The sequence below is a fragment of the Dryas octopetala genome, chromosome 6, assembly GCF_963921425.1.
Source record: "Dryas octopetala chromosome 6, drDryOcto1.1, whole genome shotgun sequence".
In the NCBI taxonomy this organism is placed as follows: domain Eukaryota; kingdom Viridiplantae; phylum Streptophyta; class Magnoliopsida; order Rosales; family Rosaceae; genus Dryas; species Dryas octopetala.
Genome location: NC_141371.1, coordinates 16,839,255 through 16,853,308, shown reverse-complemented (window position 1 = coordinate 16,853,308; position 14,054 = coordinate 16,839,255). Strand labels below are relative to the sequence as shown.

General features: G+C 37.1%; 1 protein-coding gene across 2 annotated transcripts; it reads right to left on the bottom strand.

The window, feature by feature from the left end:
* Positions 1-710: 710 nt before the first annotated feature.
* LOC147282876 (maltase-glucoamylase, intestinal protein) lies at positions 711-13,839 on the bottom strand. 2 transcript variants are annotated; one of them, XM_086248897.1, is made up of 6 exons: positions 13,613-13,839; positions 13,262-13,496; positions 13,017-13,099; positions 2,914-3,003; positions 1,625-2,835; positions 711-1,543 (listed from the first exon to the last, which is right to left on the bottom strand). In XM_086248897.1, the coding sequence occupies exons 1-6, from the start codon at positions 13,658-13,660 to the stop codon at positions 1,093-1,095; spliced, it is 2,118 nt and encodes a 705-aa protein (XP_086105023.1). In that variant the 5' UTR covers positions 13,661-13,839; the 3' UTR covers positions 711-1,092. The 2 variants fall into 2 exon arrangements, with proteins under 2 accessions (XP_086105023.1, XP_086105024.1); XM_086248898.1 differs by lacking the exons at positions 711-1,543; positions 1,625-2,835; positions 2,914-3,003 and adding an exon at positions 3,245-4,114.
* Between the last annotated feature and the right edge of the window lie 215 nt (positions 13,840-14,054).

Sequence of the window (14,054 nt, the reverse complement as noted above, 5' to 3'; positions counted from 1 at the left end):
GACACAAGGTAATTATCTCTTTTAAACTGCTCAACGAATAACAAACTAGATTACATAGATAAAGTGAAAAATGTCAGTCCAGGAAGGTTCTCAACAGCTAACGTGAAAATTGCACCAAGTACAAAAATCAACATGATAGCTACTACTTTTCCCTAGTACATAAAATTGATTGCTGGTTTCTGCACCCTCTCTGCAGCTTGTAAGTTGTGAGAACGCTAAGAAAAATAAAAAAATTATCAATATTAATTAATAAAGCTAAAATAATTGACAATGTGAGAAAAAAGAACACTCAATCTTAGAAAAGGCCAAGCTCACACCCAAAAAAAGATTATGAATTACTTAATGGTACATCAAAAAATATATTATATATATATAGGAAATTAAAGAATGAGAAAAGTGGTGGTGATAGGATGAGTATGGTATGGGAATAAAAATGGAGGTGATAAAGCAACTTTTTCACCACTGTACATCTTAGATTTCTTTTCTTCAATCAGAAACTAAAAAAGAAAAATGTTTCTAGATCATAATCAACTCATCCCACTATCCAAAGCACAAGTTTCACTCATCAGCATCACAAATAAATTGTTCCCCATCTGCAGAACTGCAACAGTAGATGAAAAGATAGAAACGTACCACATAATCATATTGAAGCAGTTGTAATCAGTCTAGTTAATGAACATGATCAGTAATTAATTAGATTGGAGCAGGTATAAGGTCTAGAAAGTCAATTGACTTAGTGTTGAAGTACAAGTCAAAAGTCATGTAATCTACCTCTACAGTCTACAATGAAATGAATGTGAGCAGTAGAGCAAGAACATGCAGATACACTATAGAGCTACATTGCAACAGAGAGCTCCTAACTTATCTACAGAAGCCACTAACTTCCAGCTGCCTCCCGATCTAAAACAATGGTAGGAAAGGATATCTCCTTGAAGGCAAAGTTCCTCCACTCAACCTTAAGTAGAAAATATTCTAGGTAAAAACCACAGTAAAAATAAGATGTATATACAATGTGTAATAATGGAATGGAAATTTCTTGACAATGTCTTGGATACGAAGGGTTTTCTTTTCAGTTCCAATGTCCTCAATTAGTCATACATTATTATAACATTCAATATCTTTACACGGTGCATTAAGAATAAGTGGGGTATCCAACAAATCTAATTTCCTCCAATGAGGATGGACGACATCAAGTGGAATAGGCTGACTAATATGCCTATACTCAGCTATCTCATGAGCACATGGCAACCCATGGGTGCGACGGATGTTGCAGCGACAAGCAAAGGCATCCACTCCGACTGAATCCACTCTCTCTAACTCACGCACGATCATATTCAGGGCCGTTATAGACACAAACCCCCTCAACTTCCTTAGCTCTTCATGCTTCAAGAAGTGTTGGACAAATCCCAGACTCTTCTCATATGATGTCTTGATGTCTGTGATCTGCAACTCTAGCAAGGCGTGAATATTGGGCCACGATGTCTGAAAGCTAACTTGGCTAGCGCCAAGTTGTCTCTTCAGCTTTTCACGTTGACTTTCCACCCTGTTCATCAAAATAAGTATGGAATGAAATACAAAGAATCAATTGGGGTAGTAGGTAAGGTACCTATAAAAGAGACATTACCTATTCGAGGTGGTGTTACCAAAATGCATACAAGTGTCTGTCCATGCAGCCACGAACCTCTCCTTGTACTGGTTCAACCATGTGTCCTTCACATAGTCAAGTGCCTCCGGATATGTACTGAAATTAGATTCAAGCCCTTTCAGATTTCTCTGGTACTCATCCTCTGTCTCCGAACAGACTAACATATTCCACCCCATTATAAAATTATCACATATATCCTTCCTCCCAAACACATTCTTGCACCTCGCCAACACAGCCCTACTAATATGCCATCTACACAATAAATGGCGGGCACTGGGAAACACATTGTGGATGGCATTCATGAGTGCTAAGTCACAATCCGTGACAATCACACTAGGAAAAGAATCATCATTCAATACATACTTCAATCTACTCAAAGCCCATGTGTAATTGTCTTCCTTCTCAGCATCAAGGCAGACAAAAGCAGCAGAGAAGGTCATGTTAGTGGATGTCACCCCCACCATCTCTAAAAGTGGAAAACGACATCTATTAGTCTTATACGTGCAATCTATGATCAATATATGTGGAAATGAACGCAAGACATCAACACTAGCAGGGTGAGCCCAAAATAAGTCTGACACAATATTATTGGCACCATAACTCCTATGCCACTCAACATACTTATGCTCCTCTAACTTACTTAACAATATTTGCATCTCTGATCTCCCAACCTGCTCTTTCACTCTATTCCGTTGTCTAGCATTGTAAATATGCTTCATCGTCGTTACATTGAGTGCATCTCTTTGTTTGATTGTATGCAGTATGTCCTTGGGTTTCACCAAACTCTTGGACATATCCACCAACAATGCATTCTCCTCTTCAGATAACCGTCCCGCGTAAGAATGCCTTTCAAGATGCATTGCGGCAGGATGATTATGCACTCCACATATTACCTCCAACTTCCACTGGTCACCACCAATGTTTGTACCCTTCAGTATGAAGGGGCATCCACACTTCTTCGTACCAGTGCTCCTCCGGCGTTTTCCCTCTTGGCCATTTGCATCAGACTCTTGGTCATTTGTATCAGACTTTTTCGATTTATACAGGCCATGTCTCTCACAACCAAATTTTATTCGGGGTCTCTTATTACCGAGCCCTCCTCCATCAGACCTCCTAATGATAACCACCAAACCGTTCTTCCTGCCTTGCACACGGGTCCACTTAACCAATTCATCTTTACTCTTGAATATCTGCACATAAAATATATATTATTTCCGATCCAACTTATAGAACTTATAAGCCATAAACCACTTTTTAAGGATGGTTACCTCATCAGTTGTGAATTCCTTAGTATAGTCTACAACAAATACTGATGTTCCAACTTCGTTGCCTTGGGTAGAAGCATCGCCTTCTTGCTGCTGAAAAAATATAAAATTTGTGTTAAAAGGTGGTAAACAACCAAATGAAGAGAGATTGTTCGGTAAACAACCACCAAACATCTCAGTGTTCAGTAGTTGTCTACAAGAAAAAAAACATTTTGAAATTTTTTTACAATTTGGATTCAAGAGTGATCCACTAAACATTTCAAATGCGTTCGGTGAATGCATACCAAACATATTCAAAAGGTTCAGTGTTAGCTTACCAACGCTCGTTCGGGGGTGTTCTTCTGAACATTGCATGGTTGTTCGGTGGCCATCTATTGAACATTCCTAAGTCGTTCGGTTCTAGACTATTGAACGAAGAATGAAGCACAAACTGCAACTTTTCCAAACAATAAAAAGCTCGCTCAAATCCAAAACTACTCACTCAAACCGGAAAAATAATGAACCCATATATCAACTCCCAAGGAACGATTTGAGCATCCATTTGTTTTTCCTAGACCAATGTGAGGTTTTGCTAATTTTATTTTTTTTCTTAGAGTGAGTTTTGAAGAAGATGATGGATATGTGGTAGATTGGTGGGTATAGATGTATAGTTAGAAGGGGGCAAAATTGAAGATGATGGGTTTGTATTCTCAAATTGCAACCATTGGGAAACTTTACGAGCAAAATTGATACAGTTGAAACTAAATGGATCTTAGTGAAACCTAACCCAAACTATAGGGACTACAAATGTAATTTGGCCCATTATTATGAGGGGTATATTGAGTAAAATGGTAGGTATCAACATAATCACCCTTTAAGTGAACATGATCAACCAAAATTCAACACTCTTGAAATTTCATTCTTATTTTTGGATGGATTAATGCAATATAGACCATATTTTCTGAATACATCAACTTAATGTTGGGCAGTACACATAAACATTGGCACAAGGTGAAAATTATCTTTGACAGTTTTCAAAGAATAATTTAAAAAATTACATAGATGGATTGAAAAATTTTATCAGTCTAGGAAGGTTCTCAAGAGCCAACGTGAAAATTGCACCAAGTACAAAAATCAGAATGAAAGCTAATGCTATTTTTCCCATGTACATAAAATTGATAGCTGGTTTCGGCATCCTCTTTGCGACATGTAGGTTGTCAGAACGCTACAGAAAATTATTAATATAAATTAATATAAGCTAAATTGATTAACAATGCAAGTAAGAAAAATATAACAAAAAACAAGCACTCATTCTTAGAAAAGACCAGCTCACCCCCTAAAAGAATACTCTTAGTGCATTACTTAATTCTACATCAATAGATATACTTCTTCAATTGCAGCAGGTCATAGGTCTAGAAAGTCAAATGACTTGGTGTTGAAGTACAAGTCAAGTGTCATTTAAGTCTAAAATGGAATGAATGTGAGTATGCTTGCTTGGGCCAACTAATGTGGCAAGCTAGCAGAAGTATAATAGTAATGGAAGAGATAGGATATATAATACATTGTTGAAATTATCAATGGTATGGACTTAAAAAAAATGTAAACGTATATTGAAATCTTGAAAGGTGATATATGTCTAATTGAAGAATATAGCCATTATTATATGTGGTTATTTCAACTTCAGAGAATCAGGCGAGAATGATTCAATCTTCTTTTAAGTCTATGTTTCTGTGTTGGCATTTTCCTATCCAAACTTGTGTTCTTAGTATTATGTTTAATTGAAGAAAATAGCCATGATTATAGATGATTATTTAAACTTTAGAGAAACAGTTGAGAGTATTTCAATTTTCTGTTTAAGTCTATGTTTCTATGATGGCATTTTCCTATCAAAACTGGCGTTCTTAGCTTGATTGTGTCAATTTGGTGAAGTCTACTCAGCTCCATGAAGGTGTCAAGTACTGATGAACACAAACGAAGTAATTTATGCATATCAAAGCCTATAAGTTTGACCAGCTTATCTGACATGTGTAGGAAGGTAAGAGTGATTTCAAGACCTAAATTTTAGACATATTAGGTGGTTAGAAGTGCATATGAACATGTTTTGCAAACTATTCATTTTCAGTTTAATTTTGGAGTTGTTTCTTTGAGAGTATTCTTGCATAATGGTATTTTTTTGCGGAACTCACTTGAGCAAGTTCAATAATCTTGACCAATCTGTCTCCCTCTCCCCTGAAGTGAAGAAAATAGAATCAGCTATAAACTGTAGGTGAGATCGTCAGACGCCTATGTGCTCTCCCTGCCCACGACAAAACCTTCGATCACATTATGTTCACTAGCCCTTCCTAACAATCTACTTAGGACATTGACAAGAGTAAACGGAACCAGGACAATGAACCCACTAGAAGCTCCAAACTTCCCCCTTGGCCTACCATATACAATGACTGAAATGCTCCATCGCCAGACAAAACCTTCCTACCCAAGACATGGTCTAGGAATCTCCAATTCATATGGTTGTATGCCTTTTAAAGAATACCAGTCTGGCTCATATGAGGGACTTAACATGCGGGGACAAGTGAGAGACAACACATTTTATGTTTGGATTTAACACGATTGTAAAATCAATGACTCTATAGGTAAATCCAACCCTTGATTATGTTTGTCTCTAGTATTAAGTTCCTCATATGAGCCAGATTGTAAAGAATACATATTACAGACTATCCCATCTTTTTTGTTCATACAAAATTTTTCACCACTAACACCAAATCCAAAATAAAGTTTTTTTATTAAAAACTTCAAAAATACAAGGCTGTGGACAAGAACAGATACACTACGAAGCTACACTACAACAGAACTCCTAAGACCTAACATATGTAACCAAGTAGAAGCCCCTAACTTACAATTGCCTTCCAATATGTAAGAATGGTAGAAAAGGATAAGCCCATGAAGCAACTGGACCGACGGCCATAACGAAGCCCAAAACTTGCGTTTATCCCAAAGTTCCTTCACTCCAACCCCTAAGCAGCCTTCAAATATTCTCCTATTCCTCTCCATCCCATATGACCCATAATACAGCCAACACAGTCCAACCCCAAAGAATTTTAGCCTATTTCCAATCCCCGAACATCAAATGTTTTTCACTCAATAAAGCACATAATCCTACTGGCATCACCCAGCTCACCCCAGCCTCCCTAAACATATGCAGCCATAATCTGAGGGCTATTGGCCAGTGCACAGAAACATGGTTGGCACTTTCCCCAATCCTCTTAATACCAATGAGGGGATAGACCATTTCAGTCTTCTCCTCTGAAGCAGAACACACGTGTTAACCCTTGCATGTACCACAGTCCAAGCTAGAACCTTCACCTTGGGAGGAGATTTAGCTTTCCACATCAGCTCTGCTGGTTGGAAATCTGGAACTGCAGCCCTATCTCCCAAAAATATAAAATAAGACTTCATATAAAATGATCCTAAAGATTCCAACCTCCAACTTCTCAAATCTGATATATTGTCAGAAAGTCTAACCAAGCCCAAATTTTTTCTACCTTTAATAAACACCTGTTGCAAAGCTGAAATAGTATCGGTTAATAACTCTCTCAATCTCAATGATAACACCTTTTCTAACATCTTGTAGAGCATAGTTACCAAACTGATTGGTCTGAAATCCTTAACGCTCAACAATTGAATCATTTTAGGAACCAAACAGATATAATTTGAATTATTGCATGTATCATCCCCAAGCCCCATTAAAAAATTCATGAAACACACATCACATCCTTCTTAACTATTTCCTACCCATTCGGAAGCACAGTGTGAGATTAGGTTGGGTTGACAGTACTGGGAAAAACTGTCCATTATGATTGTGAGGGTTTCAAGTTAACCCATAAAACACCAATTTGATTTTTTATGCAGTGACATGAATCCAAGCTTGTGGAGGTTAGGATAGATGATTGATGAGTTAAATTTGAAACCTTTTTTGTTGTCAAAGCTTAAATTTTCTAGAATTTCATGAATAAGTTGAATGTCAGTCAACCGACATCCTCGAAATACAAGGACTTGAAACTGTGCTAACTAGAAATGATTCAAGGTTTAAACAACATTGAAAATAAGATGTATATAATATGTAAAATAATGGATTGGAAATTTCAAGACAATGTCTTGGATAGGAAGGGTTTTGATAGATGGTGCAGGATGTGGACTAGCGGTTGTTTCAGTCCAGTGAATTCTACAGTCATTATAAATGGTAGGTCAACAAGGAAGTTTGGAGGTTTTTAGGGGGTGGGTGATCCATTTCCCCGTTCCTTTTTACACTTTTTTTCGATGTCGTGAATTGAAGGGCTAGCGAGCGTAATTTGATTGAGGGTTTTGTAGTGGACAGGGAGAGCAGTATGCAAGTTGATTGAATGATTAGGGGTAGTGTTGGGGATGAAAATTAACATGAAGGATTGCAATTTTGAAGGTTTACAAGGGGTAAATAACAAGAAGGTAGTGACTCTTTGAAGGTATGCAATTTTGGCTCTCATATGGAATGTTTGGTCGGAAAGGATTAAGAGGTGTTATTTTTTTGATACCAAGAAATCCCCCACAACCCACTTCGTGGACCCATGCTTAAAACTGGGGCCTCCTACCGAACCCTACAATCTTTAGGAGGCAGGAAACTCTAGCAAATAGCTAGGTAGGTACCTTGAGGGGATTTGAACCCCAGACCACACGGGAGCAAACCATGGGCCTGACCTTTCAAACCAAACCTTCGTTGGTGAATAAGAGGTGTTATGAGAGCAAAGAGGAGGGGGTTGGATTCACTTTGGACGTCTTTATCTAAACATTCTACGAACATTCGTTTTGGTGTTATTCTTCTTGATTCGGGGGAGCTTTGATATGCATGTATTTTGGGTCTTGAATCTTTTGATTGATGATGTTAACCGTGATTTGATGGACATTTTGTTCATCGTAGTTGTATCATTTTCTTTATTAATAAAATTGCATTTCTTATAAATAAAAATAAGAAAAAAACTAAGAAAAATAATAAGATATTGAAATTTCTTTGGCAGTTCTGAAATTGAAAAAATAAATCATATTCTACCCAAAGCCTAGAAGGACTAATCTAGTGAAAAGAATAAAACTAATCAATGGTCATGCTTATGTTGCCAGATTGTCTGGAAATAGAACATTACCATATATATATTTACAGGCTCCTATTGAGGTATACTTCAATTTATTTATGTTGAGGTATATTCTATTGGGGCCGACACGAGTCGTTTTGTGTCGATCCGAACCGTTTGCAAGGATCATCTTTATTGATAGATCATTCTTACAAAAAATTAGCCAAATTAGAAATCATTTGCCTATCTAACTTTGATCAACAAATGAACGGTTTTATCGAAAATATTTGGTTCGTCCATTTATTTGATCAAAATTGGATAGGCAAATGATTTCTGATTTGGCTAATTTTTTGCAAGTATGATCTATCAATGAAGATGTAAAAATTGAACGATTCGGATCGACACAAAACGACTCGTGTGGGCCCCAATATAGTATACCTCAACATAAATAAGTTGAGGTATACCTCAATAGAAAGAGCATGTATATATATATATATACATAGAGAGAGAGAGAGGCTCCTTCAGTTGAGATATACCTCATCTTAAACATGATGATGCATAGCTTGTGGGACCCACTTCACATTATAATTTGATGATCGAAGCCGTCTATTTTTTAAGTCTATATACAAGAATCATTCTTGCAAAAAATTAGATGAATCGGAAACCACTAAGACATCTAATTGTAATAGAATAAATAAACGAATATGCGAATTCCATTAATACTTGAAATGATGGCCCTTTAATCAAATGGTTAAACGATTTCCGATTTATCTAATTTTTTGCAAAAATGATCCTTGTAATATAGACTTAAAAAATAAACGTCTTTGATAATTGAATTACAATGTGGAGTAGGTCCCACAAGCCATACCTCATCATGTTTAAGATGAGTTATAAGTCAACGGAAGGAGCCTATATATATAAATATAGGCCCCTTCCATTGAGGGATCCCTAAAATAATTTTATTTAAGAGATCCATTATAGAGCCCACTCCATATAGTATTTCCACGATCCGAACCATCTATGTTTTAGGTCTCTATTTTTTTTTTTTGAAAAGAAAGAAACTTTATTAAAGAGAGCTCACAACACTGTACAACCAATGGACAAGGAGTCCATTAACTTGGTACAATACCAAAAAAAAAAAAAAAAAAAAAAAAAACAGCCCTCAAAACTCAACCTTGAGGTCCTTGACCAAACAACTCAATCCGAAACTACCTAATTACCGACTTCCAGTCAAAAAGTATTGTAAACAAAGGCACTCCCCTAAAAGCACTAGACACAGAGGCCTAAAAGGATGACCAATAAGAAACTAACTCCCACAATTCTTCCACTTCTACCCTTTTGTAATCTTCAAAAATTCTTTATTTCTCTCCATCCAGATAACCCAAAAAATGGCTAATACTCTGCAGCTCCAAAGCACTTTAGCCCTCTTTTCCCCACCAAAACCCCTTGACTGATCACTTAGCAAAGAACAGCACCCCTCTGGCATTTCCCACCAAGACCCTGCTTCCTTGAACAATTTGGACCATAATGATGATACCACAGAACAATGAAGGAATGTGTGGTTGACACTCTCACCCTTTTCCTTACAGAACACACACCAATTCGGCAGAAGGCACACCATTGGGTTTCTCCTCTGAATATTATCACAAGTGTTTACCTTTGCATGAGCCACTAGCCAAGCCAAAACTTTAACTTTTAAAGGAACCTTTGCTTCCCAAATCAAACCAGCAGGGAGAAACGGGGTGCCAATTCCAACTTCACATAAGTAACCAAAAAACGACCTTGTGGAGAACATGCCGTTAGAATCCAACCTCCATACCCTTGAATCAGATCTAGTCATTGAAATATGAACTCTTTCTAATACTGAGAGTAATGAAACAAACTCCTCGCCTTCTGCATCATTTAAGTTTCTCCTAAAACCCAAGTTCCAATTTAATGAAGAATTCACACCCTCCGCCATCCCTGCTATCGTAACCCCATGCTTATCTGACAAATTATACAGCCTAGGGTAAAGAAAATTAAAGGTCTCCAGCCCCGCCCAGCAGTCCTCCCAAAACCTGATAGTCACCCCATTTCCCACTGATAACTTGCAGCTTCTAAAAAACTGCTCAACCCTTGGCTAATATCTCTCCAAGGGCTTCGACTTGATCCCCTCACAACTTCTTTTGCATCCCTGCCGTTTTCATGAAGACCGTATTTACTCCTGATCACGGCATGCCACAAAGATTCATTTTCCAAAGGAAAACGCCATAACCACTTGCCAAGTAAAGCTCTATTTTTTGCCACCAAATTACCTAAGCCCAAACCCCCTTTTTTCTTTGGTTGCGAAACTAACTCCCAGCTTGCCAAATACATTGTTCTCCCTTCCTTTAGGTCTCTATTCAAAGATTATCTTTGCAAAAAATTAGACAAATAAAAAACCATTAGACTATCTAACTTTGATCAAATACATAGACGAACAAATTATTTTCAATAAGCACTTGAAATGATGAACATTAAATCAAATGCGTAAATGATTCCGATTTAGCTAATTTTTTACAAGAATGATCCTTCAAAGGAGACCTAAAATGTTGACGGTTCCGATCATCAAAACACAATGTGGAGTGGCCCTTATAAGAGATCCCTTATTTACCCTTAAATGAGGGATCCCTCAATAGAAGGGGCCTATATATATGTATCACGGATCATGCTTATGTTGCCAGATTGTCTGGAAAGAGAACATTACCAAATATATATATATAGTCTTTCTTTAGAGAGGACATTTGAACTTTTCAGAAAATTGCGGACAAACTTTATGGACCGTTGGATGAAGTTTAAAGATCTGAATGGTTGGAAAATAACACGTGTAAAGATGTGGGTAAAAACAAAATTACACATGTCGCTACTGTTCATTCTTCTTCAGTCCTCAAACGCGTGTGGGTTGCCTGCCATGGAATTCCTCTCCATTTGAGTCTTTATCTAACCGGATTCTACCTCCTCACTGTCGAAGACAACCATTGTGTGAGCAACTCAACCTTCTTAGGAATGGATATACATGAGTTTTTGTTTTTTAGGGGTTCTTTTTCTGGGTCAGTCTTCTTCGCTCAATTTTCGCTGTTTTCATCAATTTGGGGTGTGAATTTCGGGTTTATTGCTCAGTTTTGGGGTGGGTCTTTGATTTTGGTGGTGATTTTTTGCTCAAATTATCATGGTGGTTCTCATTTTTTTCATATGGGTCTTTGAATATTAGGTTCCAGAAATGGATTTTGGGGTTTCTAGTCTATTTCTACTGGTTTTGTATAGTTGCTGTGTTTTTTTCCTTCGATTTTTTTGTGGATAGTTTTTGTTTTGTTATTTTTGCAAGTGATGTTCAATTTTTTTTTTGTTTTCTATGGTTGATGTGTTTTTGTGCAATTTTAAACGGATTTTGTTTTCACATATTGTGGTTATGATAACTTTAGTTGAATCAATTTGTTGGGTTGGCCTTTTGCTTTGAGAAACAAATCACCATCAAAATTGCAAGCGCACCCCATCATTGAGCAATAAAACGAGAAAATCGCACCCCGAATCCAAGTGCATGTTAACATGAGTCCTAGGAGGGTATAAGGTGAACACGTCATGGATGGAATTTTGGACTCTCAAAGTTAAAACCTAATTGCTCAACTTAGCTACGTAACAATAAGGACTTAACATGACAACCAGGACTCACAAGCACAAACTTATCATTCCCCACATATGAGAGATTAGGCTTCCTTATTGTGACATGGCATATCAAAATATTGCAGCAAATATAATAGCAAGCATACACAAAGCAATGATTAAACCATTATAAGGCTATCTGCCCTCTTGGAAACTCTAGAGAATTGAGTGGAATGGTAGTGGGGAATTTAGTAAATTAAAAACTAACGCTAAAAGTGTTAAGAGTCATTTAACATATGGAGCAGAGCAATAGGTAATATCTTCAAAGAAATGCTTAGTACTTGGAGCAGCCACCTTATCATACCTAAGCTTATTCCTGACTTGTATATGACCCAAATTTCCCATCATATAGCTAGCTAGCTATCTTCTTTCCACACGTAACGTTTTCCTCCTCATAGATGATTGCTGGGAAATGAATATGATGTTCCCATAGGTAATGGAATTTTCTTGTGTGAATTCAGTTCTTGCATTTAAAATTTGCTCTTAAATATGAACTTTTAAGATGCTTCTAAGTATTTATTATTATTTTTTTTACATCCCATATTTCCAAGCATTTTCTTAGACCATCTAAATGACAATTCCGTACTGTCATATATGCTCCATAAAAGAATTTTCACACGGCATCTCCTTTCTTTTATTTATTTACTTACTTTTGCCATGTAACCTAAAGGACACCGCTGGGATTGAAGTCAAGAGTCAAGACTAACCTTTGGAGACAGGTGGATTTTATCACCAGGACGGGTCCTTGTGATATTTTTTATGATCACTTTAATATCTTCCTTCCTAATTAGCCGTGGAAATTGCACTTCCAAATAGGACCCATGAAAACTATTCAAGGGAATATATCTAGTCTTGGTTTTACACCCATGTTCTTCCTATGAAATGCTAAAGATTCTGTCAAAAATCTACTTGCGACCTATAAAGTTCCACAAATGTCATCACAGTCTTCACGAGTCAATTAAGAAAATATGATGAATTCACCAACATGATAACAAAAACCACCAAATCCGTTATTATTAAATTTTCATTTTCTTTCTTGGTAAGAGAACATTTTCAGAGAATCTACTTGCGACCTATAAAGTTCCACAAATGTCATCACTGGCTTCACGAGCCAATTAAGAAAATATGATGAATTCACCAACATGATAACAAAAACCACCAAATCCGTTATTATTAAATTTTCATCTTCTTTCTTGGTAAGAGAACATTTTCAGAGAATCAGTCTAAACAAATTTCCCATTCGAACTCATCTATAGTTTGGATCTCAAACAATATTCTTAACCCAGTTAACCTACACAAACATAAACAAGACAAACAAATATATAAATAAGCACATTAAGAAAATCTTACCGTTATGTCAGGAAGCGGCAATGACATTGGCCTGACAACTTCTTCTCCACCTCCAATCCCTACAAATTCTGCACCTCCAACCCCTATACTTGAACAAAAACAAATGCTCTTACAAGTTACAACCCACAATTCAATAATTTTTAACCATACCAATAGAAAAAATAAATTGATTTCAATTAATAAACATTCTCTTTTTTTTTTTTGCCAATTAATAAATTGATTTCAACTAATAAACATTCAATTACCAGAAAACGCCATTTGGGTAACAGTCTGTAACCTCCAGCCATTGCCATAATCAACGAGAACCGAGCTGGGTCCAAAAACGATGGGCTCCTCACCTTCTTTGACGGCTTCAATGTGCAGAGCAAGTGGGTCTTCCCTACCCAATTTCTTGTTTATCAGTGAGAGTGCAAAACCTGCCTCTGTGCCCAATGCGAAGCGCCTTTTCATGCCTGAGCTCTGGCAGTTGACCTCCAAAAACTATTTAACTCTCAAATTATTAGATTCGCATACAAATTCAATCGAATTATATAATATAAACACACATATATATATATATGGAGAGAGAGAGAGAGAGAGAGAGAGAAAGAGAGTACCGGAGGAGGAGGAGGAGGAGGAGGAGCTGGAGGTTCTGCTAGGTCCATGAAAGAGGAAGAGACGACAATAGTGTGTTACTGAAACAGACAATCTGTAGAAGGTTTTTAGAGCGCGAACAAACCCTAGACACTGAAATCAGGCTCCTAACCTCAGATTAGAACAATATTGAATTGAATTGGATTGAACCAAATCCGGATTCCATAAACCCGAACCTCAAAACCCACCTCCTGACTTGTAATTGGAAAAATTATAGGGTATATGAGGGGCTTAATTATCGATTTACCACCCAAAACTGTAACTCATTCCCACTTTACCACCTGAAAGTTTTTTTGTCCCAGATTACCACCTGTAACTTACACCCGTGTCCCATTTTACCTTATTCCGTCAACAATTCTGTTAATGCTGACGTGGCGCGCTGGATGTGCGCCACGTGTCACATCT